The sequence below is a fragment of the Somniosus microcephalus genome, chromosome 5 (assembly GCF_052327205.1).
Source record: "Somniosus microcephalus isolate GS21.2 chromosome 5, FLI_Smic_1.0, whole genome shotgun sequence".
Classification (NCBI taxonomy): domain Eukaryota; kingdom Metazoa; phylum Chordata; class Chondrichthyes; order Squaliformes; family Somniosidae; genus Somniosus; species Somniosus microcephalus.
This window is the reverse complement of record NC_140991.1, coordinates 117,543,348-117,571,253: the sequence shown is the minus strand read 5'-3', so window position 1 is coordinate 117,571,253 and position 27,906 is coordinate 117,543,348. Positions and strand designations below refer to the sequence as shown.

Sequence of the window (27,906 nt, the reverse complement as noted above, 5' to 3'; positions counted from 1 at the left end):
GCGGGTCTGCTGGGAAAATGGCAGAATTTGGGGGTGGGTGCCCAACCCGCCCTCAAATTGTCTCCATGCCAACTTCCTAGGAGGCGGGTAGCCGTCCCGCGCCGGGTCCCATCTCCTTGGAGGCGGGAAGGGATTAAAGCCTATTAACTGCCTGTTCACAGGTAGTAAACAGGCAGAAAATAGGATTATCCCCTTTTTGCCCTCACAAGTGCGGGCATCCCGAAGGCTCCAAAACCCACCGGCGAGGCGAGTAGGGGGTCTGCGGGGGTCGGGGGGTTGCATAAGTGTGGTGTGAAGGTAAGTGATGGGTGCAAGAGTGTAGAGGTGAGTATCTGAGGTAAGTGCAAAGTGTTTTTAAAAGTGTATTTACCTTTGTTACTTCCTGCAGGCTTCAGTCGGTTTGTATGCAGAGAGTCTCGGACCTCCGCGTTGGGAATGACAGGTGGCCGTTGCATTCACAGATGCAACAACCATCTCAATTCTGTTAATGAAAGAAGTCTGATGGGGTCTTGTATTCAAGACCTCATCAAACTGCAGAGAATGTCACTGTTTGACAGCTTCACAGAGCTGTCAAACGATGACAATTCATCTGTCAAAACATTTTGACAGATGAAACGTCATACATTGACATGCTCTGCAACCGGCTTTCCCTTAATTGGCCTGCTAAGCCCACTGGGCAGGCTTAACAAGGTCAATCAAGGGAAAATAGCTTGGGTTGGCCAGAAGTTTTTGGAGGCGGGACTGAAACCCGACAAGTGGGAGTCCTGCCTCCAAAAGCTCCCCATTGGCAAAATCCAACCCCAGAGTGTTTGTTCAAGCACACTGTGACCCTGTAGACTCACTTGGCTAAATCCAGAGAGCGTAGGCACACTCTGGCACCACCCAGCTTAGGGACCCATGTGTACATGGGATACTGCTGAAATTTAGCCAGCTAAAGCCACAGTTTACTATAGCATGCAGCACTGGTAAGTATCTTGTTACCAAAACTAATTATCCAGCACATGACTGTCCATTGTATTGGAGCCTTTAAGAGTAAACAGAACAGTTCTTGTTCTAACAGTCACAGTTATGCTTTATAACAATTATTATTATTATTATCCATTTCCAGGTACACATCAAACTTCATGGGGAAGATGGTGTCTCTGAAACAAGAGAGTTATACCACTCTGAGAAGCAATTATTTGAGAGGAATTCCAGACACACATTTATAATGAGGTACTCCCTAGTTGATAACAGAGGTCAAAATCAAAATGACTAAACTTCCTTGTAATGAGGACTGGCTTGGTGAGACAACGTAGTTTTGTTTAAAGTCTATTGCTTATGTTGGTATCTTTATTTTTTTTAACTGATACTTTGTGTTCTTACAACAAAGAGCTGAATGCAGCTTCTCCACCTTCCCCAACTCCAGTGGCCAGTGTAGGAGGCGAGTATTGCCTGAGGGAGTAGAACAGCCCCTATCTTGTCAGGTTAGCACCCAAACAAACAACTGTCTGATTTCCTTCTTACAATGCTCCAACAAAACTTGTCAGATAAAAAGTATCGATTGCACTATATAAGATTTTCATTTTTTTTAAAGCTGCTATTTGTGATAGGAGCTCACCAAAACTATTGGTGCTATTGGTAGAAGGCTAATTTTTCTAAATAACAATTGTCTGTCCATTGAAATGTGGGAGCAAGTGAGCCCTACTGTGTAAAATTCAGTTTGCTTCAATGTCGTGTGATGCCTCTAATGTGATGCAACAGCCATTATTGGTTTCCAGCACAAACCCTATTCCTGTTTAAAGCTCCATGTGAATGTGTCAATGTAGACTCGTGCTGATACATTGGGCTGGATTTTCATTGAGGAGGCGGGTAGGAGGCGGGACTACAACTTTTGGGGTTGTAGTCCCGCCTCCATCGAGTTGTAGCCAACCCACGTGATTTTGACTTGATTGACCTTGTTGAGCCCACCCAGTGGGCTCAGCAGGCCAATTAAGGTCCATCCGGCAACAAGTGACGTCACAGATTGATATTTCATCTGTCAAGTCCTTTTGACAGATGAAATATCAGCGTTTCACAGCTGCTTAAAGCTGTCAAACACTGACAATCTGTATTCCAAGTTAATTCCTTCCTCTCAGGATGATTTAGAGATCTCTCCGGAACAGAAAGCTGAATGCTGCAATTTTTGACAGATCACGGCCATTCTGCTTTCTGTGCCGGTGAGATGAGGGACTCCCGAGACTTGAAGGAAGGAAGGCTGTAAAGGTAAGTAAAACTTCTTTAAACACTTTAAACACACCAAACACACTTACCTCTGCACTCATGCACCCATCACTCACCTGAACACTGGACATCTCGACCCCTCGCAAACTTGGCATGGTTTGTAGCCTTCGGGAATCCCACACTTTAAGAATGAAAATAGGGATTAGGCTAAAAACTGCCTGTTAACTATCTGTTAACAGGCAGTTAATTGGCACTAATCCCCTTCCCGCCTCGGGGAGGCGGGTCCCAGTGCGGGTCAGGTACCCGCCTCCTTTGGAATTGGCATGGAGGTGGGTTGGGGGTGGGATGGGTTCGTGCCCTCCGATTTCGGGATTTTAACCCCCCACACGCCTCCAATCCCGCCTCCACGGCCCAATAAAAATCCTGCCCATTGTGTGCAAAGGTTGAAATTCTGAAGTGTATTGAACATCTGTGTATTTTTAAAATATAATTCTAATTAAATAGTGTGTAAATATTTGAACCCTAGGCCATTCAAGGTAATGGAATACAATATCTTTCAAATAGTTATTGCTCATTGGTAGGCTGAAACATACACTGCCTTCTTTGATACTGTAATACAGCCAATTGACTGAAGCAATATATGACTAGAGTGATGGTAAAAATATGACATATGTTACTGATGCTGAAAGGAACAGACCTCACAGATACATGTATAATTATATTTACCTATCGCTTTACGAACTGGGGTGCAAGTAGCTTTGTTATTCCCTCCCCAAAACCTTTTGTTGAGTTACTTACATTACTATATATTTGCTCAGTTCCTCCATGATATATTTGCAGCATTTGTGGTTTTTAACTGTTCATGCTGCGAAAGGTAAGATTCAACCGAGACTGAAACACTTTAATGAATTATTTTATTGACATTAAGACATGGCAGTTATCCAGATAAAGATTCCATAAACTTCAGTCTCAAGGACCTACATCCTAGGGTTTTGAAAGAGGTGGCCATTGGGATAGTGGACGCATTAGTTGTCATCTTCCAAAATTCTATAGATTCTGGAACGGTTCCTGCAGATTGGAGGATAGCAAATGTAACCTCGCTATTTAAGAAAGGAGGGAGAGAGAAAACGGGGAACTACAGACCTGTTAGCCTCACATCAGTAGTTGGGAAAATGCTGGAATCTATTATAAAGAATGCAATAACTGGGCACTTAGAAACTAATAGTAAGATTGGGCAGAGTCAACATGGATTTATGAAAGGGAAGTCCTGTTTGACAAACCTATTGGAGTTCTTTGAGGATGTAACTAGTGGAGTAGACAAAGGGGAACCAGTAGATGTGATGTATTTGGATTTTCAGAAGGCCTTCGATAAGGTCCCACACAAGAGGTTTGTGAACAAAATTAGAGCACATGGAATTGGGGGTAATGTACTAGCATGGATTGAGAATTGATTAACAGACAGAAAACAAAGAGTAGGGATAAATGGGTCTTTTTCAGGATGGCAGGGGGGTACCGCAAGGATCTGTGCTTGGGCCCCAGCTATTCACAATCTATATCAATGATTTGGACGAGGGGACTAAATGTAACATTTCCAAATTTGCTGATGACACAAAGCTAGGTGGTAGTGTCAGTTGCGAAGAGGATGTGAAGAGGCTTCAAGGGGATCTCGACAGGCTCAGTGAGTGGGTGAGAACATGGCAGATGGATTATAACTGCAAAGGCGACCACTCACTTAATGTGCAGTTGGTGTGGGACCACGCCCAGCACTTCCTGATGGTCAGTGCCCGCTATCCTGACAGCAGTCATGATGCCTTCATTCTGCATTAGTCCAGTGTGCCAGCAATCTCCCAGCCACCACATGAAACTCGAGGGTGGCTGCTCGGAGACAAGGGCTATCCGCTCTGCACCTGGTTCATGACTCCCCTTCTTAACCCCAGCACTTGTGCCCAGCACTCATATAATGAGAGCCAGGCTTCCACCAGGAACATCATCGAGCAGACCATCGGGCTACTAAAGCAACAGTTCCACTGCCTTGACCTCGGGAGGAGTCTTCCAGTACTTGCCGGAGTGGGTGTCCCATTTCGTGGTGGTCTGCTGCATGTTTCACAACTTGGCCATCATGAGGGGGCAGCTCTTTGCCACCAGGGATTGTGGGACCACCTCAGGAGGAGGGAGAGGAGGATGAGGAAGGGGAAGATGAGGAAGAGGATGAGGACGAAGGCAGCCAGTCCCCCTTCCAGACAGGCTGTCCGTGAACTCCTTATCAGACTCTGATTCCAATGAATAAAACCCCAGATCCCCATTGCTCACCACATCCCCATCATACCATTCCTCTCTCGTGGAATGTCACAGCATCCTCCTGGGCACAAAGCTGAAACGAGAGCCACGACAAAAGATTCAAAACAAAATTAATAAATTTCTCAAATAAATTTACACTTATAATATGAACTAATCACCCTTGTGAAATCCCTTAGTGCCTGTTGTTCAGGTGCCCTTTCCTGATCTAGTGCTCATACGAAGCGCTCCCGCAGTGGCTGCAGCATGGCTGGTAGAAGGCTGTTGAGTTTCCATGTGGGAGACTTCAAATGGCATTGCAGGATGACCTCAAGCAGCTTTGGCTCTAGAAGGCCCGGCTGTGACTGCACCACCTCAGCATGGGCGGCAGCAGTCTGGGCTGGCTGGCTGACGGGCAAGGGCAATGGCGGAGTGGCAATAGTGGGAACAGGAATGCTGTCATCCTGAGAAAGGACAGCAGGGTCCTGCTCCACTGACCCACTGCCATTCCCCAGGGCAGCGCCTCAGCATTCCTAGCAGCCTGGTGGAGGACAGATTGCTGGCCTGCTGCGACACCCTGCAAGCCCCAGTCAACAGTGGTAAACCCAGCCATGATGGCAGCAGTCTGAGCTTGGGAGGCATCAATCTAAGACTACATAACAGCAGTCTGAGCTTGGGAGGCATCAATCTAAGACTACATAACAGCAGTATGAGCACGGGTGGCATCAAGTTGAGACTTCATGAGAGTGGTCTGAGCTTCCGCTGAAGCACTAAGACATTGGGTCATTTCCTTCTGTGCTGCAATGGCAGCCGTGACATCGCCCATCACACGCAGCATCATGTCTGGGTCAACGCTGTCTTTTCGGGAGTTTTCCATCATCTCCAGCCTGGAAATCCTGAACTCCAAGCTCGGCGCAAAGCCTCATGCAATGTTGGAGGTGGACTCCTCCATGCTCCTTGCCATTGCCAAGAGGCTCTCTGGCAGGCTTGCCATTGCACCTAGCAGTTCGGTGTGCACGTCCATCACCCTTCTTCTGAAGGGCATCCATTAAGGTCCTCATCTGAGTCCTGTGCAGCAGAACTCATGCATGATCTCTCCCTCTGGGGAGCTGGCCCCTGAGCTACCCTTTCCCCCTGGCCTTGCTGCAGCCCACTTGTGTCCAGTGCCTCACCCTGTGCAGATCCCACTTCTACACTAGCCTCTAAAGTATGCGCAGTGCCAGTTTCTGACCTGGTGTCTGCGAGTGACAGATGCAGTGATGCTGTGTCTTCTTCATCTTCTCCTCCCTCGGTTTCCTGCATTACTCTGGATCAGGCTGGTCTGGTGCTTGTTCTTGATTAGCTAGAAGCAGAAAGGCACAAGAGTTGGGTTATGGTGAGGCGGGGCAGGGGGGGCAGTGTGGTGGGGGCTGGGGGGAAGCAAGATATGCACGCACACAGCATCAGCAGCTTGCAAGTGAGACGAGACTGTGGGATGGAGGGGAAGTGGGATGTGAGAAGAAGGATTAAGAATGAGCACACCATTGTTGTTCCCAAGGGCTTCAACCTCGCCGGTTGCTACGGCCTCCATGATCTACCACCCAATGATCTCCAGCACTCACTGATCCAGTTGACTGAGGTCCTGGATTGCAGCTTGCCCCCGGCCTGTCTGCTGCTGCACCCTCCTGTTATGCGCGACATTGACCTGCAAGAGAAAGGAAAGTGTGTGAGTGAGTGTGGTGCAATGTGTTTGGGTGATGTGCCTTCCATAGTTGAACAGCTGTCAGTGTGTGCAAGGTGTGAGATGTGGGTGTGAGTGTTGCAGCTGTGATAAGGTTGTGAGGGTGAAGTAAAGTTGTGATTGTGAGGTCTGAGTGGTGATAGATAGAGATCGTTGGTAGGTGAGTGATGGGGGTGTGGTGCATTGAGCAGTGTCTGAGGCTTGTGGTGCAGTTGGTGGGATATGGCATTTGCTGAAGCCTTCACTCACCTTGACCTGCCGTGTGAAGTCATTAAACTTCTGGCAGCACTGGATCGTCAACCTGGGGACCACAGTGTTCGCTGTCACATGGGTGGCTATCCCCTGCCAGAGCCTTCAAGATGTACGTGGCAAGGGCTTCCTGCCAAACTGCAGAAAGAGGACAGGCCGCCTCCTCTCCACAGCCATGACCAGTGCTGAGGCTCAGCCATCTGCTTCCACTGCTGTCTCCTTCCAGGTGAAGTTGGAACTGGATTGACAGTGAGATGCTGTATCATCAATGCACTTCCCCTTTAACTACTGAATAAAGCCTGTGCCACACATGACTGGGAATTAGACTGGACCCGATATTGGCCCACCTGTTGAGCGGTAAGCCTATGAGCAGCGCTTTTAGCGCTGAGATCAAGACTACAATTATGTTAATGAGGACTGAGCATGAATTTAGCGTACTATCTCAACCATTTTGACCTGGCGCAGCTTAACAGTGTTGGGCCTTAACACTGTTTTGTGGCCATATCCAATTTCTAGACCCTTATTTCTTGTTTGCACATTTTTGTCACACTTCTTTTCATTGTAAATTCCTATGTCCATATAAAAACTGCCTATGTCCATATAAAAACTGCCTATGTAAACTTGTCACACTTCTGCAAGGTGGGTACTGTAGTGCCTCGATTTGGCATCTCCCAGCTCCTCAATCTGTACTGCAGAGAACCTCCTGTGCTTCAACCAACTCTGCTTCCCAAATTGGCATAAGTTTTGCGATTTAACAATAAATTGTAATCTAAAATAAAAGTATTACATAAAAATAAGAAGAGAATACATGACTTTAAAATGGGGATTAAATTATGTCCGTACGTCATGGTCCAATTATCCCCCATCTTCTAACCCCGCTTCACTTGAAGACTGCACTTGGTCTTGACTCCCTGTGCGCTATAGTTTTCAGGCTAATGAGTATTTTCTTTTTCTTTTAGTGTTCCAGAGAGCCTTGGTCCAATTTGGAAGGTTCATCTTTGGCACAATAATGGTGGTCATTCTCCCAGCTGGTATATTACCTCTGTAATTGTCAAGGACCTGCTAAATGGCACATGCTGGTTCTTTCCTGCTGAATGCTGGCTCGCAGTGGATGAGGGGGATGGAAAAGTAGAACGAGAACTGATCTCGCTCACCCACGGGCCCGGCTTTAAGAAAGTAATGTATTATTTTTCTGGGCATAACTGTTATTATTAAAAAGTATTCCATCATGGGTATCAGTACTTGATTTTTGGTTTGGGTACTAATGTGTGTATAATAACCAGAGTGAAATCCTGTCAGGCATAGGAGTCCTGGAATTCTTGACAGGCTGTTGCACCATTGGATATGTCGCTGGGCAGGACTTCTGCCTGCTGACTGGCCCTGATCAGTACTACACCTAAGTGCCAGCCTGGATCATGTGCTTAAGTCTCTGGCATGGCGCTTGACTGAAAGGTGAAAGTGCTACCACTGAGCCAACGCTGACACTTCAGCACAGTTGTTAATACAGTGCCAAAATTACATACAGTCTAATGTCAATTTTCTTATTTTGTAACTGTTTAAAATAATGCATTTACTTGTTTAAATTATTAAACTGATCCTACTCCACATTTATGTTGATTTTATGAGCTTTTTATTAAATTAATATTCTTGCTATAAATAAACTATATTATCATATGGTTTGAAAAAATGTTGAGACATTCAAAAATAAAACACAGTGCACAAGTATCATGTCATATTTATGCAAAATACTGCAGATGCTGGAAATCTGATATTTATGTTCCGTAAAACAAGTTTTATTAAAACATTTGGGCCTAGAAATTCACTTGGGCGCGGGCAGCTCGCTCGCGCCCAAAAGTTAGCGCTGGGCGGGGAGGCATTAGCGCACGCCGTATATTCGTCTTCTGCGCCCCAATTCGGAAGCAGGCGCTATACCAGGGTGTGCCCGCCTCCGTTTGGAGCGCTGCAACTGAATATCGGCGCGCTAGTTGCCGCAGCGCCACCCGATGTGGTGCGGCAGGCTGCGGTACTGCAGGCCTCCTCCTTCTCTTAAGGGGGAGGTGCCTGCAACGGCCGGAGCCCCGATCGCGAGTGCCGGCAAAAGAGCCCGGCACAACGGAGAAGTGCCGGGCTCCACGGAAACCAGCCGGCAATGCCGCGGGGGGGGTGGAGGAGGCCGGGGAAGGAGGTGCGGGCAGGCGGCCGCCGAAAAAGCGGCCGGCCGCACCTTCAGCTTTAAAGCGCCCCACAATGGCAGCAGGACGGCCCCGTTTTCTGTTCGCTGTTTGCGCCCGCTTCGGAGGAGGCGGGCGCAAATAAATATGGGGATCGGCGCGGTTTCGGGGCGTTACGGGCCACCGCGCACACCGATGACGTCATCGGTCCCGGCGCAGCGCTAACGGCTACCGCCGCCAATACTGCTGCACTCCATTTCCGCGCTACCACCCCGCCGGCGCAAAAGACCTCTTTAGGCGCTAAGTGGGTGCAAGGCCCACTGAATTTCTAGGCCTTGAGGTTTTCATTTAATTAAATATTTTGTTTTTCAACAGCTCCTGTATAGCAAACTAACTGAGTACCTGGAAGACTTTCACCTTTGGGGATCGGTGTACAGCCGCCCATCCTACAGCTCTTTCACTCATACTCAGCGCCTCAGTGTCTGCCTTTGCCTCCTGTTGGGTTATATGTGTCTGAATGCCGTGCTGACTAACCTGAAGGACGAGGAGGTGAAAAATCTTTTGAAACTTTAACATCTATTTTGCTTTTAAAGATATGCATACTCCGTGCAGTACTGCCAGCTGATGAAGTTATATAGTGAATATTGTGATGTTGGCCATACTTTTGGGCATTTTTGAATACCCGGTCAAAATCTTCAGATAGCGTAATGCTAAATTCTGATCTTCCTCAGTCTGATGAAGAGCCCACCCAAAATATTAATCTGGCTTTTTTTTCGGATGCTGATGAATTTTCTATCCATTTTCAATGTTTTCTATTTGCTGCCCTTGCAGTTTTTTTCTTTTTCTTTGCATTTTCTTTGTGCCCTGGTTTTCCATTCCTCTCCTGACCCCGAGTGTCAGCTGCTGACCATGAGTGCTTGTTGCTGTCCTTCCCATTTGTTGCAGTCTGTCACAGCCCTGAATGTCTCATCACTAAAACAGATTATCTGCTCATTATCGCATTGCTGTTTGTGGGAGCTTGCTGTGGGCAAATTGGCTGCTGCGTTACCTACATTACAACAGTGGCTACACTCCAAAGTACTTCATTGGCTGTAATTTGGGACGTCCGGAGGTCATGAAGGGTGCTATATTTCTTTATTTCTGCTGCCTATCCTACTTCTTGCTCCCTTTTCCAAGTGAGGGTTTACTGTTGCCTATCCTGACATTGAGCGTCTGCCGCTGTCCCAACTCCATGAAATATTTTCTTAACAATCTAATGTTGGTAAACGATGGATTTTATGCACTACCTTGATCAACTTTCTCTGTTACCTCATCAATCAAGTTTGTCAGATATGATTTGTCTTTAACAAATCCATGCTGGCTCTCCTTGATTGACCCATGCCTTTCCAAATGAAGGTTTATTTTGTCCCTGATAATGGTTTCCAATAACTTCCCACCACTGATGTTAGGCTGACTGGCCTGCAGTTACCTGGTTTATCCCTCACCACTTTCTTGAATAGTGGTATAACATTAGCAGCCCTCTAGTCCTCAGGCACTACTCCTGTATCCAATGAGGATCGAAAGATTGTGACCAATGCCTCTGCTATTTCTACCTTTGCTTCTTTTAGCAACTTATGATGCATTCCATCTGGACCAGGTGACTTGTCCATAACTTCCCAAACCTCTTTTAGTATAATCTTCACATCATCCGCTTCCTTTGTCCAGATAATCATTTAATACTTTAGCCTTGTCCTCTGCCTCTTGAGTTCCCTTTGGGTCCTTTATAGGCCCAACTTTTTCCCTAGCTCTTACACTTTATTAGACAAAAAATGCTTAATTTTGTCTCATGAATATTTCTTATTTTGTTCAATTTTTATTTTTATTTCTAGTACACAGCTGAACTAGGTCTCATCGATGTCTCCACGGCCTCCCTGGTTACTGGCTTGATTACAACTGTAGTAGTTCTGCCAGTTGTACTGTTAGTATCGTTGCTATTCAGGTTTAGCAAGGTGAGATCATACGTTGCAGCATCCTTTTTAATTATTGTTTTTCATCTATTAAAATACATTCCAATAAGTTTGGTTAATATTTCATGATATCACTCTGGGTGCAAATTGCGCTTGAAATTGCGCTGATTTTCAGAAGTAAAGTTATGGTTCAAGTTTCCACTCATTTGCATAATCACAAACATAAAATCTTCCAGGCACTAGCACAATGGGGCAGTGTAATAGAATGTCATTGGCCTAGAAATTCGGTTTTGGCGCAGCGAGGGCTTTAGCGCCGGAAGTTAGTGCCGGCGCTAAGTCCCCCTGCGCGCGCCAAAAATTCAGTAGCGCCGCGCCCAAACGGCTGCCGGCGCTACTGAGGGGTCTCAGCGCCTCAAAACTGGCGCCACGCGCCGCATTGCGGCGCTATTCCGGCGCTGCGGCGCCCGCTGCGGTGCGGCAGGCTCGGGAAGTGCAGGCCTCCTCCTTCCGTTAAGGAGGAGCTGCCTGCACCCGGCCGCGGCCCGCGATAATCTTTTTAAAAATGAGCCCGGCACCTCGGACAAGTGCCGGGCTTGCTTCTGTTCCGGGGGGGGGGTGGGGGGGAAGTCCGGGGAGGGAGCTGCGGCCAGGCGGCCGGCGGGAAAGCGGCCGGCCGCCGCGGGGCCTTTAATGCGCCGGCGCAAAGTTCTGTAAGGCACCTCTGCCAGAACGTTGCTTGCGGCTGCCACGGGCGAGGCGGCCGCAACTCAATTTCCGAGTTCGGGCGGGTTACCATGGCAACCGGGACGCTGCGCACACCGATGACGTCATCGGTGCCGGCGCAGCGCTACCGGCCTAACGCCGATTTAGGGCCCCTGTCAATTTCTAAACTGGCCATAACTTCGGCGCTAGGCCCTCTAGCGCCTCAAAAGCGGCGCTAAGGCCAGTGAATTTCTAGGCCATTGTTTTTTGTCCCTGCATTAAAAAAATATTCCTTGATGTAATTAAGAGTGGTAAGAACATAAGAACATAAGAAATAGGAGCAGGAGTAGGCCAATCGGCCCCTCGAGCCTGCTCCGCCATTCAATAAGATCATGGCTGATCTGATCCTAACCTCAAATCTACTTTCACTCTCCATCCCACCCGAACCCATGTGATCTCCCGGGAGAGGCGAAAAACCAGATAAAAAACACTGGCCAATTTGGGAGAAAAAATCTGGGAAATTCCTCTCCAACCCATCTAGGCGATCGAAACTTGTCCAGGAGATCACTCTGTCCCTGTATTTCCTGCAGTACTTACCTTCTGTAAGAGGTGATCTCCACCCCAGCCAGGAACAGGCCCAATTTACTCTTGAAGGACCCCTAGCTGGCAGCCTGTTCCCGAGGTCTCCACTAATCCCTGTGAATAGAACCATCTCCTGAAATCTAACACAGAATTAGGACACAAGAAGTAGGAGCAGGACCAGGCTACACGGCCCCTGGGCCCGCTCCGCCACCCACAGGGCCATGACCGATCCGAACCTAGCCTCATGTCCGATTTCCTACCCGCTCCCCGTAACCCCTAATTCCCCTTACTTCTAGGAAACTATCTATTTCTGTTTTAAATTTATTTAATGATGTAGCTTCCACAGCTCTCTGGGGCAGCAAATTCCACAGACCTACCACCCTCTGAGTGAAGAAGTTTCTCCTCATCTCAGTTTTGAAAGAGCAGCCCCTTATTCTAAGATTATGCCCCCTAGGTAACCTGGTGCAGTTTTATTAATACAGCTGGAAATGAAGTTATCACAAAAAATAAGCATTTTTAATGAGTATCTAGTCCACCACCTGTGAGTAACCTGATTTTAAATTACTAAAAATAACTTTAAAAACTAGTTTTTAAAGTCATTTTTAGTCATTTAAAATCACTTAGTAAATTTAATATTTTGTAATATTTAAAAGCTTTTAAAACATGCCTAAAAAATAATGACCTTAATTTGAAGAGCTTCGTGAACGGTCGCAAACGGGCACAATCGGCAGAAACTCGGCATGTTCATTATTTTGACCTGGGGGCATGGCCAGTTCTGTGGGCGGGGCCGGTTTCCTATGCAATGTTTATTAAACCAGCGCAAAAGATTGCGGAAATTCTATTCACGCTCGACGCAACTTGTGCTTAAAATTCCGCAATCTTTTACGCTGATTTGGCCGATTTCAGGCGCATTGCGCTGGTAAAACTATTGCACACTAGCGGAAACTCCAGGCAAATGGACGTTTTACAGTTTTGTATGTTTTCTTTACATTAGGTAAAATTGCTGAGGGAAACTTCTGTTGAAGAACAATCCGGGATGACAAGAGAATCCAATGTGTATTCTGTTGAAGGTAATATGGAATCAGTTTTAAAGTAGTTATAACCGTCAACACAGAAATTATGATAGTTTTCCCAAAGTGAATATAAAAGGAAAACTAGGGGTTTTAAATTTAAATAACCTTGGTAACTGTCTTCAAAATCCAACCAGATTCATTCAAGAAGCAGCATTTTCAGTGAGCTCATTCACTATTTATGTGCACGTTTAAGTCCAACGTATTTGGGATCGTCAGCTCATGTTTTAGTGATGGTGTAGGTTTGGCATACTGTGGAGCCTCTGACCAGTGTATGTAAATCTTGAGTTTCCTACTTTCATGTATAAAGCTCATTAAATGCTCCGAGTGAGATGTATGAATTTGCATAATATATGTGTAAATTTGGTGTGCTTTAAGTACTGTCATTCCGACAACTGCATTGTTCAACTGCCCTTCAGAGTATTAATAAGGTGGGATGGAGCCGAATGTGGTTTTTGCCCACAAATCCTCACTTGACAAGTTCCTGATCTTCTTGTTGCTGTTTTGGAAGGTGCAAATCACAGACTGGACACTTCTACTTGGGGAGAAAGGGAAATTGATGGCTGAATCACTCCCCTCCCCTTTCCCCTTGTTCACCTTCAGCAGCTGACCCTAAGCGTAACTCAGATTGAGCCTGGAAAATGTGGAGTGTTCTGGACATTGAATGACATGCAACGCTGTACAGCGTATGCAAAAATAAATTTACAATATAACAATAAACAAAATCACTTTGAACAGATTCATTATTTTCTGCGCTTATAATAATTCTTCAGCTCATCTGGATGCTCTACTGGCCTCGGACAGTGCATTTGAATCCTACCTGCCCTGGCAGAATCTGCAGCAATGGGCACAGGAAGCATGGAGGAAAAAATATGAGGTGAGCATTTTGTTGCAGATAAATTCAGTCAGGCCTGCTCAAGATAATGAAACAACATCAACAACTTGCCTTTATATAGCGCCTTTAACGTAGTAAAACACCCCAAGGTGCTTCACAGGAGCGCTATCAAACAAAACTTGACACTGAGCCTCATAAGGAGGTATCAGGACAGGTGAGCAAAAGCTTGGTCAAGGAGTAGATTTTATGGAGGCGAGAGAGGTTTAGGATGGGAATTCCAGAGCGTAGGGCCTAGGCAGCTGAAGACATGTTCGTCAATTGTAGAATGCTGAAAATCAAGGATGTGCAAGAGACCAGGATTGAAGGAGCACAGAGATCTCGGAGGGTTGTAGGGCTGGAGGAGGTTACAGAGATAGGGAGGGGTGAGGCCATGTAGGGATCTGAAAACAAGGATGAGAATTTTTAAATCGGTTCCCTATAGACATATGCTTGCCTTTCCTCAGCGTGGTTTACTGGAATCACAAGCTCCCAGCATTCGCTCAGAGCACTACAGTGAAACAAGCAACAAGAAGGGCGGAAATTGCTCGTCTGAAGGCAGCTCAAGTGGATTTGAGGACTGCAGTTCACAGGAAAATGCCAAGGCAGTACCAAAGGATTCCAAACACAGCTCTCGTGACCTGCGATCAGATTATTCATCAGGTAGAAAAAATTAAGGAACTACATTGAATAGTGGTGTTTGATGGGAGTACAGGCCCACAAGCTAACATTACTGTTGACACTGCATTCAAATAATGATGTCAGTATAAGACTTACGTAGGATTATGTAGGGTTACATAGGATATATGGCACAGAAACAGGCCATTCGGCCCAACTAGTCCATGCCAGCATTTATGCTCCACTCGAGCCTCCTCCCATCTTTCCTCATCTAACTCTATCAGCATAGTCTCTATTCCCTCCTCTCTCATATGCTTATCTAGCCTCCCCTTAAATGCATCTATACTATTTGCCTCAACTACTGCCTGTGGTAGCGAGTTTCACATTCTCACCACTCTTTGGGTAAAGAAGTTTCTTCTAAATTCCCCATTTGATTTCTTGGTGGCTATCTTATATTGATGGCCTCCAGTTATGCTCTTCCCCACAAGTGGACTTGTAATGGTCACCCTGTAATAATTGAAATTTTATTGTTAATTCAGCAGTGATCTTTTAGAAACATGTGTTTCCTGTGTAACGTTTTTCTTTCATTTCCGCAGTTCAAAGGATATTATTTGTATTTTCTGCTGCTCTCATTGTCTCTCTGTACCACACAGCACCCGCTTGATCAGAGTTGTGGCCAAATTGAATTGCTCCCAGACATTCTGAATTAGTATTCATAGATGATTGGAAGCAGCCTGCACTTTCTGATTTCCTTTTACCTGCCAATTGGAAAATACCAGATTTGGTACTTCCCTCTAATGAGTCATGGAGAAAAGGAACTTGTCCTATAAACCCCCACGATCCATGTCAGTTTCCATCCTGTACTTAAATTAATTATCAGGAAACCAAGCTAAGTTATTGCTTCTGACTATAATCTTTTAAATAACTTTTTTTAAATATCTCTAGAACACAGCAGTTTGTTTGAACAGCCGTTGATGAATAGAGCCAGACATTTTCTCCCAACTTGGTGCAATTATCTGGCATGGATCATCTGCCTTTTGGTAGCTTTGGTGTGCATATTGATAACAAGTCTGTTAGGACTACGGTAAGAAGGACTGGAGTTTGTATGCTGCATTTCCAATTGTTTTATCTGTATTTTGATTTTTTTAACATAATAATGAAGTACTGTAGCAATCTATCTTATTAATTACAGGTTTGGACCAACCAAATCTATATTGTGGTTACATTCGCTGTTCTTCTCCCTCCTGTACTGCATCTTTGTCATCCAACCTATTGCAGTAAGTAATATGAAACAGTGAATATGACAGTGCCCTGCTACAGGGTTGAAATGTGCTCTGCCTAGTCTCGTCTATGAAAGACCACAGAAACACAGGGACAAATGTAGGCCATTCAGTCCATTGATGCTGCTGCATTCTGTTAGCCACAACACTTCAATCTTTTTAATCTCAGTTCCCTGATAGAATGTAGCACAACAATAGTTTTACCAGTGACCAAAGCAAAGCCACCCATTTGAGATCATTTCTGCTATAATGAACAATTCTACCATAAAATTTAGAGTGTACAATGATTTTAACCATGGTTCACCCATTAATCTTTCACACACAGGGTAGAATCATCCTCTATGCTCTGTAGTTACCACTTCCTCCCTTAACCATAGGAGCGGACTAAGCCATTTGGCCCTCGAGCCTGTTCCGTCATTCAATCAGATCATGGCTGATCTATATCCCAAATCCATTTACTAGACTTTGATCCATATTCCTTGATAACCTTACCCAACAAAAATCTATCAGTCGTAGTCTTGAAATTTTCAACTGATTCAACATCCACAGGGGGAAAAATTCAGTTGGTTTGCGCCTCCTTGTATCGATTTAGAAGAGACTGTGGGGGCTGCACTCTGAGTTCTTTCCCTGGGTCTCTCCATTGTTCTTTCCAGCAAATTTGATGTACAGGTCTCTCCAGGCCGAGATTCAAGGCTGCAATGAGCAGGATGTGGATGGAGAGCAAAATCAACCCTCCCCTTTAAGATAAAAACAGAAAATGCTGGAGAAACTCAGCAGGTCAAGCAGCATCTGTGAAGAGAGAAACAGAGTTAACATTTCAGGTCGATGACCTTTCGTCAGAACTCCCCTTTAAGAACTGGCCGGCGCCAGTGTGTCTGTGTTCCATTGCTGACTGACATCACATGAGCTTCGCCAGCGCTCTGAGGTAGCACCTCACTCCTCGGCCTTTGCGCCTTAAGACAGGTGTGAAGCGCCTGATTTAGCGCTTCAATTACCTCCAGGGGCGGTAAAAGCCAAGTTTGCCGTCGGAGGCAATAATTAACGCCAGGTGTTAAACTTTGCGCACGGCCGATAATGGCGCCCCAAACAGGGCGATACTGAATTTTTCCCCCACAGTCTTTTGGGGGAGAGAGTTGCAGATTTCCATTACTCATGTGAAAAAGTGCTTTCTGATTTCACGCCTAAATCACCGAGCTCTAATTTTAAAACTACGCCTCTTGTTCTGGATTCCCCCACCATAGGAAATAGTTTCTCTGTATCTACCCGATGAATTCCCTGATGATGCCACCTTCCATACCAGTGCTTCCGATATGTCTTCCTTTTTCCTCAACTGAGGATTCTCCTCTACCATGGTTGACAGGGTCCTTGACTGTGTCTGTAGTGTATGTACTTGGCAGAAGGAACTATATTCTGCAGCCCTTGTATACTGCAGTACCAGTAGTGACCACCCCTGTGTAGTAACTTTGCATAGTTAGTTCCAGTTTGTCTCCACTCAGTAAAGACCTGTTATAACCAACTCCTGCAGTCCGTGTCTCAATTACACATGGACATAATACTGGCGATGAGCCGATCCGAACTTACCTACAGTCTGCACCACCTCGTGGGGATCCATCCCTGAAGCGAAGTTGTCCGAGGTCGAGGCCAGAAGGAAGAAAAAATAAATAAATAAAACAATCAGAAGAAACGGCCGTCGACCGTGGCCAACCGCCTCTGATTCATCGGAGTGAAAGATTTGCAGGAGAGGCTGTCGAGAGCGGGGCTTGGTTATCCTGTCGATGGTGTTCCAGCTAATCGGGCTGGTGGCAGGTAGTACACTGATCCTTCCTGGGCTGCGGCGGGCTAGAGCTCGATCAGGTGGCTTTTCAACGGGGCCGAGCAGCGTTGTCGGGAAGAGGAGAGAGAGAGAGAGGGTGGAGCACACAGGGCGCGGCCGGTGCTACAAAGCAGGGCAGCATACAGACCCGAGAAGAGGGAGGAAAGTGTCCCGCAGGGTTGCTCCGACGACAGGGAAATAAAAGAAATTAGAAGCGCAGAAAGCCGCGAGGAGCTGCAGTTTGCCACGGGAACCGCGGAGAGCGGCATTAGCAGCAGCGTGGGGGAAGTGCGCGAAGACCATAGGGCGTCGCCATCAAGGCATAAAACGCCAGCACCAACGCTAGCAGCAGCGGAGAAGACGGAAAGCGCGGGAGGCGCCATTTTGTTAAATCGGGGAAGAAGGCAAAGCGCGGGAGGCGCCATCTTAGATTTCCAAGATGCCGAAGACTGGCAATATCACTGCCTTCGATAATGCAACAGAAGACTAGTCCACGTATGTGGAAAGAGTCGAAGTATATTGCGAGGCAAACGAAGTAGCCGATGAGAAAAAGGCATCGGTATTACTAAACTTAATGGGCGCAAGAACGTACGGCCTATTGCGGAACCTGATTACTCCAGCCAAACCGATGGCGAAGAGTTTTAACGAAATTGTTGATATCCTACAGGAACACCTAAATCCTACACCGCTGCTGATAGCAGAAAGATTTAAATTCCACAGGAGAAATCAGCATAAAGATGAGAGCATTGCTGATTACCTTACGGAACTGCGCAAGCTATCAAAGCACTGCCAGTTCGGAGCAGGACTGGCAGATACACTACGGGACAAATTTGTCTGTGGACTCCTGAGTGAAGGAACACAGAAGAGGTTACTCTCAGAGAAAGAGCTGACGCTAGATAAGGCTTTCAGCGTGGCAGTATCGTACGAAGCAGCAGCAAGGGGAGCTGTGGAAATACAGCAAAAGCCACAGGAATACGGCACCCACGAAATGACACGGGGATTTGAAAAATGTTATTGCTGCGGCAGAGCAACCCATGACCAGAAGGACTGCTGGTCCAAGGACAAAATATGCAGGCAATGCGGAAAGATGGGACACATTGCACGAGTTTGCAGCTCTGGGAAGAAGACTAACGACAACAAAAAGGCTACTAAGGAACAGTACAGGAAAGTACAAAAGATGACGGACAGTAGTTCCGAAGACCAGATGAGCGATAGTGAATCCGGGAACAAGAGACTAAGCTGTCTCAAACTTCACAACGTAATCGCAAAAGAGGATCACCGAACCATTTGGGTCACCCTCACGATAGCAGGGTCCCAAGTCAAAATGGAATTGGATACAGGATCAGCCCTGACCGTCATGAATCGACGAGACTATGAGCCGCTATTCTCACACATACCCTTGAAAGAGACATCCATTGTCTTGAAGACGTATACGGGGCAAAATGTATACCCCAGAGGGAAAATAAGGGTGCCTATCGAATACAACGGCAAGGAAATACAGAAATTGTATCTGTACATACTGCAAGATGGTGGACCACCGTTATTCGGGCGTGAATGGTTCAGAAAGATAAGTTTAGACTGGCACTACATTCAGGCACTGACGGTGGCTGGTAAAAAGGATGACAACGTCACACCTGGACAATTGTCAACAATCTTAGCTAACGCCAAAGAGGTATTTCAACAAGAACTGGGAAATCTTAAAGGCGTAACCGCCTCGATAAAAATAGAAGAGAATGCAATTCACAAGTTTTTCAAAGCAAGACCGGTACCGTATGCAATTCGCCCAGCCGTCGAGGCAGAGCTGGAGAATCTGGAGAATGCAGGCGTGTTATCTAAGGTAGACTGGAGTGAGTGGGTGACACCCATCATTCCTGTCATGAAGAAAACGTTAAACAATAAGTCTGAGGAGCCAAGGAAGGTTCACATCTGTGGGGACTTCAAGGTGACGGTGAACCCAGTCCTTCACACAGTACAATATCCTCTCCCGAGGATAGAAGATATTTTCGCCTCACTACCTGGAGGGAAGCGTTTTACAAAAATTGACCTAGCACAAGCATATTTGCAGATGGAGGTTGAAGAATCCTCTAGGAAGTATCTCACGATAAACACTCACAAAGGTCTTTACCAGTATAATCGACTGGTATTCGGAGTAGCATCAGCTCCGGCGATATGGCAAAGAGCGATGGAACAAGTCCTGCAAGGGATTCCGGGGACTCAGTGTTACTTGGACGACATCCTAGTGACAGGTGAAGATGACCGTGAACACCTTGCCAACCTAAAGCAGGTGCTCACTAGACGAAGAGAACATGGGCTATGAGCCAATCGCCCAAGTGCGAGTTTTTTAAGAAACAGATATCGTATTGTGGCCACGTGATTGATGAAGAGGGGTTACATAAGTCCCCTGACAAAATTGAAGCGGTAGTTAAGGCTCCAGCGCCTGAAAATGTGTCGCAACTGAGGTCATTCCTCGGATTGGTGAATTACTACCGTAAGTTTTTGCCGAATTTGTCCACAATTCTGCACCCACTGAATGCTCTACTACAAACTGGAGTAGCATGGAAATGGAGCGATGAATGTAAGCAGGCCTTTCAGAAGAGTAAAGACCTAATCACTTCAAGAGAAGTATTGGCTCACTACAACCCATCACTACCGATAAGACTGGCGTGTGATGCGTCTCCCTACGGCATTGGAGCGGTACTGTCACATAAATTCCTTGATGGTTCAGAGAGGCCAATAGCTTTTGCGTCACGCTCATTAACTTTAGCCGAGCGTAACTACGCCCAGATTGACAGAGAGGCCCTCAGCCTGGTGTGGGGGGTGAAGAAGTTCAATCACTACCTGCACGGTCAGAAATTTACTCTACTAACTGATCATCAACCTCTTGTCTCCATTTTCAACCCTCAGAAGGGCGTCCCGATAATGACAGCACAACGGCTACAGAGGTGGTCCCTTTTCCTAGGGGCACACCAATATGACATCAAGTACAAAGGAACTAAACAGCATGGGAATGCTGATGGATTGTCGCGCCTACCGTTGCCGACGGTGGAAGAAGCACCTGCAGTGGATCCAGTGGAGATATTCCACTCGACCATAGTCGAATGTCTACCTGTGACGAATGCAAACATAGAAAAGGAAACACGAAATGACCCAACACTCTCCTGGGTCTATGATTTAACGGTGAAGGGATGGCCAGTACTTGGCGAACCACTGTTGCCAGCATTCTCGCCGAGAAGAGAACAGCTGTCAGTGTGCAGAGGAACCTTGATGTGTGGATCCAGAGTAGTAATTCCACCCAAATTGAAGGATCGAGTGCTCAATGAGCTTCATGAGGGTCATCTGGGAGGGGTCAAAATGAAGAACTTAGCCAGAGCGTTTGTGTGGTGGCCGGGAATCGATAGAGAAATCGAAGAGATGACCAAGAGCTGTACAGGATGCCAGAAGGTCCAAAACGCCCCACCACAAGCCCCTCTACATCCATGGGAGTGGCCCTCATCTCCATGGCAAAGGGTGCACATTGATTTTGCTGGTCCATTTATGGACTCGATGTTTTTAATTGCGGTGGATGCACATTCAAAGTGGCCAGAGGTAATAAAAATGTCCTCAACCACCACAGAAAAAACTATCACGGTCTTACGAACCATATTCGCCAGAAATGGGCTGCCTGAACAGATTTGCTCCGACAATGGACCACAGTTTGTGTCTGAAGAGTTCCGGAGGTTCTTAAAGAACAATGGTGTTAAGCATTACACATCCGCCCCACATCATCCAGCCACCAATGGATTGGCTGAGAGGTTCATTCAAACATTTAAGAAGGCTATCAAGTCAATGTGTAATGAAGACATACCCCTACAACACAAGGTGGATCACTTCTTGTTTGCCTTCTTGAATGCGACACATGCGGTTACCAACCAAACTCCAGCCATGATGTTCTTCAATCGAAGACTACGATGCCGCTTGGATTTGGTTAAGCCAAACATCAGAAGAGATGTGGAGAACAGGCAGTTTCAGAATATGAATGAAAGGCCGACCAGGAGTTTTAAGATAGGTCAACCAGTTTTGGCCCGGGACTACCATACAGAGAAATGGCAGCCAGGAACGATCTGTACATGGCAAGGACCCCTAATGTATACCGTGGATGTTGGAGAGAGCATTGTAAGACGCCATGCTGACCAGATTCTAGAGTCGCTGGAAAACGTCAATTCCACACCACGATCCGATACACCTGGTGATGAAACCGAAGTACCAATTGCATCTACCTCAGAAACGGTGATATTGGAAGCAGACGAAGCAAACAACGACGTTGATCCCGAATCAACTTTGCCAGAAGAACCTGATACCCCAAGGAGGCGTTATCCAGACAGAATCAGGAAGCCTCCTCAAAGACTGAACTTATAATTGCTTAACTTCAGCTAATGTATCTAGCAACTGTAATTGTAAATATGTTATTATTAATCGAATGTTATGTACTGTTTAGCTAAAAGGGGAGGAATTGTAGTGTATGTACTTTGCAGAAGGAACTATATTCTGCAGCCCCTGTATACTGCAGTACCAGTAGTGACCACCCCTGTATATAAGCCTGTGTAGTAACTTTGCATAGTTAGTTCCAGTTTGTCTCCACTCAGTAAAGACCTTGTAAGAGTCATGAAAGTTTAAGAAAGAAAATACTTTAAAATATTGGTTAAATAGTATAATAGTTAATTTACCTGACTGACTTATTGTATTGAGAAACCCCCTATTTTCTTGTTCCAGTAGTATAGTCTGAGATACCCCCTTTATTCTTGCTACAATGGTACAGTCCTTAAGATTGTCACATGGTATCCAGCCATTTTACTGTTCAAGCTGCACGAGGCTGGAGAGAAGGTAAAGGCTTTTGAGGGTTGGAGCAATACAGTTTTTGACCGTGTTCGTTTAAACGTGTTTTGCTTTGTAATTCTGTTTGTAAGGTGTTACAGTAAACAGTTTAAAGACAAAGTTACGTTTTGGAACGTTTTATTTCGACACGCGTCTACTCGTTGTTAAAGGCCTCAAAGCTCAGTGGCTGCATGTTTGGAAATTACGAGGCGCCACTACATTAGTCAAAAACTTGCTCCCTAAGAAGGAAAGGACGGAATTGTTGGCGAACGTATACATGAATGGTCACGGAGCCAGATGACAATATAAGAAAGCGAAGGTACAGTGACTGTTACTTGCCTTGTTCATTCTATTGAGAAGCTAAATAAGAGCTGCGGGTAAAATGGCTGAGGCCTTACGGAGCCGTGAGGAGCTTCCCCCAGCCAGAAGGATTGTTGGCCAAAAGAGGGAAGTAAAGCTCACCCCAAAGGCAATGGAAGAGAAGTTACAGAGATGAATAGGTGCAAGGAGGGCTAAATTAGCTCAGATAACTGGAAAAATGAAGATAATTGATTGTCTCATGGAAGATAATGCTAATATTAAGAAAGCTGAAGACATAATGCATTATGATTTCTCCAAGTTGCATGAAGAATTTAATGTACTCAATGAAGATGTATTAGCACTTCAGTCTGAAGAAGAGGGAAACGCTGATCAGCACAACTGGTTTGATCTTAAATCATCCAGCATTAAGGACTATGTCAAGGCTACAGAACAGTGGATGTTAAAGATTCGTCAAGATGCTGATACAGCAGAGAAAGATAAAGATGACGATGAAGTCGGACCAGATGATAGCATTTCAGAGACTTCAGCCAGACCGAGCAAAAATTGAAAAGAAGGTAGCTCTGTTTCTGGACATAGGTCAGTCGCTTCTACCACACGCTCGTCGCGACGCATGAGAGAGGAGGTTGAACGGGCAGCGTTAATGGCGCGCGCAGCATCTTTAGTGGAGAAGCAAGCTCTTGAACGGGAAGAGGCCCAACTGCAGGCCCAACTGCAGGCCCAACAGGCCCAACTGCAGGCCCAACAGGCCCAAGTGCAGGCAAAGAAAGAACAGCTGGAGATAAAAACAGCTATTGCGGTCTCAGATGCCAGGTTGAGTGTGTATGAAGATTATGAAGGCTCACAGGATGGCATGCCAGTCAATGTTGTCATACAGAGTTGGATCCAGGGCACCTTCAAGAGTTAAAAGAGAGTCTGAAGGCCATCTCCTGGCATTACAGCGTGGAAGAGAGGCCTCTCCACTAACAGGAGCACGTGATGCTACCCCAGACATCAGACGGTCTAGACTAGACCCTGCTGATGACCACCAGAGGCCTGAAGACACAGGGAGAAGCCTATACCGAGTGATGCAACGTCAGAACGAAATTACAGAGATGCTTGTAAAACAACAGAATCTGTTTCGACTCCCTCAAAGAGACATACCAGTGTTCCAAGGCGACCCACTCAAGTATAAGCCCTTCATCAGATCCTTCGAACAAGCCATTGACTCCAAAACAGAGAGCAGCAGTGATAAGTTGTACTACCTGGGACAGTACACCAGTGGTAAACCACAAGACCTGGTCAGAAGCTGTGAACACATGAGACCGGACCGGGGATACATAGAAGCTAGGAAGTTGCTGCAGGAGCACTATGGTAATGAGCTGAAGATAGCCACTGCATATATTGAAAAGGCTACCAAGTGGCCACAGATCAGATCGGAGGACGGGGAGGCATTGAACACATGTTCTTTTCCTCATAGGATGTCGCAACACCATGGAGGATGTTGAATTCATGGAAGAGATGGACAATCCTACGACTATGAGAATCATCATCTCTAAGCTTCCTTACAGGATGAGAGAACAATGGAGAAGAACAGCCTTTGAGATAATGGAGAGACGGAAAAGTAGAGCCAGGTTTGCAGACTTAGTGAACTTCATAGACAAACAGGCTAAAATTGCTCGGGACCCATTGTTTGGAAACATCCAGGATGTCAGCCCGACTACTGATGGAAGAGTGAAAGCCAAGCCTGCTGAATCAAAGACTCTCAGGAAAGGTGGTTCCAGGGGAAGCAGCTTTGCAACTATCTTCACTCAGGCTGGAGAAGAAAGGTCTCCGAACTCATCTCCCAAAAAGAGCAGCACAGTGACGCCTGCTAATGCCTTTCAGAAGCCATGTTTATTCTGCCAGAAGAATCATACATTGGATTTCTGCAGTGACATCAAAGCACAGCCACATAAGGACAGAATCGAATTTCTGAAGTACAATGGCCTATGTTTTGGACGTCTCTCTCAGGGGCACCTGAGTAGAAACTGTAAGCAATGAACAACATGTAGAGAGTGCACTCGGAAACATCCCAGTCTGCTGCATATCCACAAAGAAGAACAAGTCTCTAAGAAGAGTGAAGAAAACAATACCAACGAGAGGGTTGTTTCAAGTGCTCTGGTGTCGCTAGAACCAGAGACTTGTGGATTCACTGGGGCTGGTGACAGTGATTGTATTCTTGCCATCGTACCTGTAAAGATCAAGTCTAAGAGGAGTGAGAAGTTTGTGGAGACTTATGCCTTCATGGATCCAGGTAGTTCAGCAACGTTCTGCACAGAATCACTCATGCGACAGCTGAACGTTAGAGGCAGAAGAACAGAAATCCTATTACGCACCATGGGTCATGAGAAGTCAATGCAAAGTTATACCCTGTCAGACTTAGAAGTGTGTGGACTTGAAGAGAAGGACTTCATAGACCTGCCTAATGTTTTCACACAGAGGGAGATTCCTGTTAAAATAGGGAACTTAGCCCTGCAGAAGGATGTGGAGAGATGGCCTTACCTGGAAAAGGTGCGTCTCCCATATATTGAAGCAGAAATTGGCCTATTAATTGGAACCAATGCCTACAAAACTATGGAGCCATGGCAGGTCATAAACAGCAAGGATGACGGACCCTACGCAGTCAGGACAGCCCTTGGATGGGTAGTCAATGGACCTGTAAGGAGAGATGATGGCAACAAGTCGAACAAGGAGCAACGACAAAATGTAACAGTTAATTGTATCTCTATCGCAAGCATTGAAGAGCTGTTGATACAGCAGTTCAACGCAGACTTCTCAGAATGCAGCTGTGAGGAAAAGACAGAGATGTCACAAGAAGACCATCAGTTCATGGATTTGATGACAAGGTCTACACAGTTCATTGATGGCCACTATCACATTGGTTTGCCACTGAGAAGACAGACCGCGAAGATGCCGAACAATCGCTGCAGAGCAGAGCAGCGCGCCATCAGTCTAAAGAGAAAGCTGAACAAGAACCCCGACTTTCACGAAGACTACAAAGGCTTCATGAGAAACATCATAGCGAAAGGCTATGCTGTAAAAGTGCCCGAGGAACAGTTGAACAGAGACGATGGAAGGGTCTGGTACATTTCTCATCACGGTGTGTATCACCCAAAGAAGAAAAAGATCCGTGTAGTGTTTGACTGCGCCGCCTCATTCAGAGGAACTTCACTGAATGACCAGCTGCTTCAAGGTCCTGATCTTACTAATACCCTCATTGGCGTCTTGACTAGGTTTAGACAAGAGCTCGTTGCCATGATGGCAGACATAGAATCAATGTTCTACCAAGTCAGAATCCCTGATGAAGATGCTGATCTTCTGCGTTTCCTTTGGTGGCCAGATGGCGACGTTAGTCAAGCGATGGTGGAATGTAGAATGGCTGTACACTTGTTCGGAGCCACATCATCTCCCAGCTGTGCAAGCTACGCTCTCAGAAAAACTGCAGAAGATGGCAAAGGCAAAGCACCATCAGAGGCTGTGGAGACAATCTTCAGAAACTTTTATGTCGATGACTGTCTGAAGTCCGTGTCAACAGAAGACGATGCCATTGCACTGTCAAGAGACCTTAGGACTCTGTGTTCGAATGGAGGATTCCATCTGACTAAGTGGATAAGCAACAGCAGAGCAGTTCTAGCTTCTATCCCAGAAAAGGAACGAGCCACTGAAGTCAAAGATCTGGACCTGAGCCACGATGTCCTTCCTATTGAGAGCGCTCTTGGTGTACAATGGTGCATTGAGTCAGACACGTTCAACTTCAGAATAATGGTGAACAAAAGACCATCCACAAGACGAGGGATTCTCTCCGTGGTCACTTCCATCTACAACCCTCTTGGATTCCTGGCACCACTCATTCTGCCGGTGAAGCTGATCCTACGAGAGCTGTGTAGAGACAAGAGAGGATGGGATGAAGGTCAAGCTCAGAGATGGCTCAGATGGTTGACAGATTTGCAACAACTTTCTAGCTTCAACGTCAGTAGATGCATCAAGCCCGTGAGTTTTGGAGTTACAAAGACAGCTCAACTACATCATTTCTCGGACGCCAGTGAGGACGGCTATGGCACGGCTACTTACCTCTTGCTGACAAATCAACAGGGCCAGAAACATTGTGCCTTCCTCATGGGGAAATCCAGGGTGGCTCTGCTGAAGCAGGTCACCATCCCGAGACTGGAGTTGATGGCAGCGGTTGTTGCAGTTAAAGTTGACCAGGTGATGCGGAAAGAGTTACAGCTCCCATTAGAAGAATCTGTCTTCTGGACGGATAGCACGACAGTGCTGAAGTATATAGAGAATGAGAAGATATGCTTCAAGACCTTCGTAGCAAACAGAATCTCATCCATTGGAGAAGCTACACAACCATCTCAATGGAGGTATGTAAACACCTCATTAAACCCAGCAGATCAAGCCTCACGGGGATTGAAGGCTGAAAACTTCATGAGGAGTGAAACTTGGATACAAGGCCCAAGTTATCTGCTGGAAACAGAGAGATCATGGCCAGAAAGACCAGATATGCCAAGTCAGATTGCTGAAGACGACGTCGAAGTCAAGAGATCAGTCACAGTAAATCTCATAACTACGAAAGAGAACTTTGACACAGTGAACAAGCTTGTTAACCATTTCTCAGGATGGCACCAGTTGAAGAAAGCAGTTGCATGGTTTCTAAGGTTGAAAGAGTTGCTGCTACACCTGAGCGGTAAGAGAAAAGAGTACCGAGCCACTATCAGTCAGTCTGAAAGTAACCCCGATAAGCAGAGAATGCTTCTACAGCAATATATGCACCAGCACAAGACCACATTGGGTAAGAATTCATTGAACGTGGAGGATTTGGCCAAGGCTGAGATGGAGATAGTTTGCTTCAGTCAAAGACAAAGATATCCAGAAGAAATCGAAGCTTTACAGCGAAATACTCCAATCAAGAAAGGTAGTCATATCTACAAGCTGGACCCTACACTGCAAGATGGAGTACTGAGGGTGGGAGGGCAACTAAACAAATCTGCTATGCCAGAGGAGGCCAAGCATCCTGCTATCCTTTCTAAGGACCTCCGGGTTGCTACTCTCATTCTTCAGCATATACACCAGAGTATTGGACACAGTGGGAGGAATCACGTGCTTGCGAAGCTAAGCCAAAGATACTGGATTCCAGGAGCTAATTCTGTAATAAGAAAAATATTCTCTGAATGCATTGTTTGCAGACGGTTACACGCTAGAGCTGGGGAGCAGA

At 46.1% G+C, this 27,906-nt stretch overlaps 1 protein-coding gene across 1 annotated transcript in view; it reads left to right on the top strand.

The window, feature by feature from the left end:
- pkd1l1 (polycystin 1 like 1, transient receptor potential channel interacting) overlaps positions 1-27,906 on the top strand; it is a 412,439-nt gene that overhangs the window by 278,868 nt on the left and 105,665 nt on the right. The window contains exons 42-50 of the mRNA XM_085989354.1: positions 1,109-1,215; positions 7,405-7,621; positions 8,992-9,165; positions 10,485-10,604; positions 12,841-12,916; positions 13,690-13,793; positions 14,255-14,450; positions 15,351-15,489; positions 15,598-15,682. Coding sequence (XP_085845480.1) covers positions 1,109-1,215; positions 7,405-7,621; positions 8,992-9,165; positions 10,485-10,604; positions 12,841-12,916; positions 13,690-13,793; positions 14,255-14,450; positions 15,351-15,489; positions 15,598-15,682 — 1,218 coding nt within the window. The remainder of the gene's footprint in view (positions 1-1,108; positions 1,216-7,404; positions 7,622-8,991; positions 9,166-10,484; positions 10,605-12,840; positions 12,917-13,689; positions 13,794-14,254; positions 14,451-15,350; positions 15,490-15,597; positions 15,683-27,906) is intronic.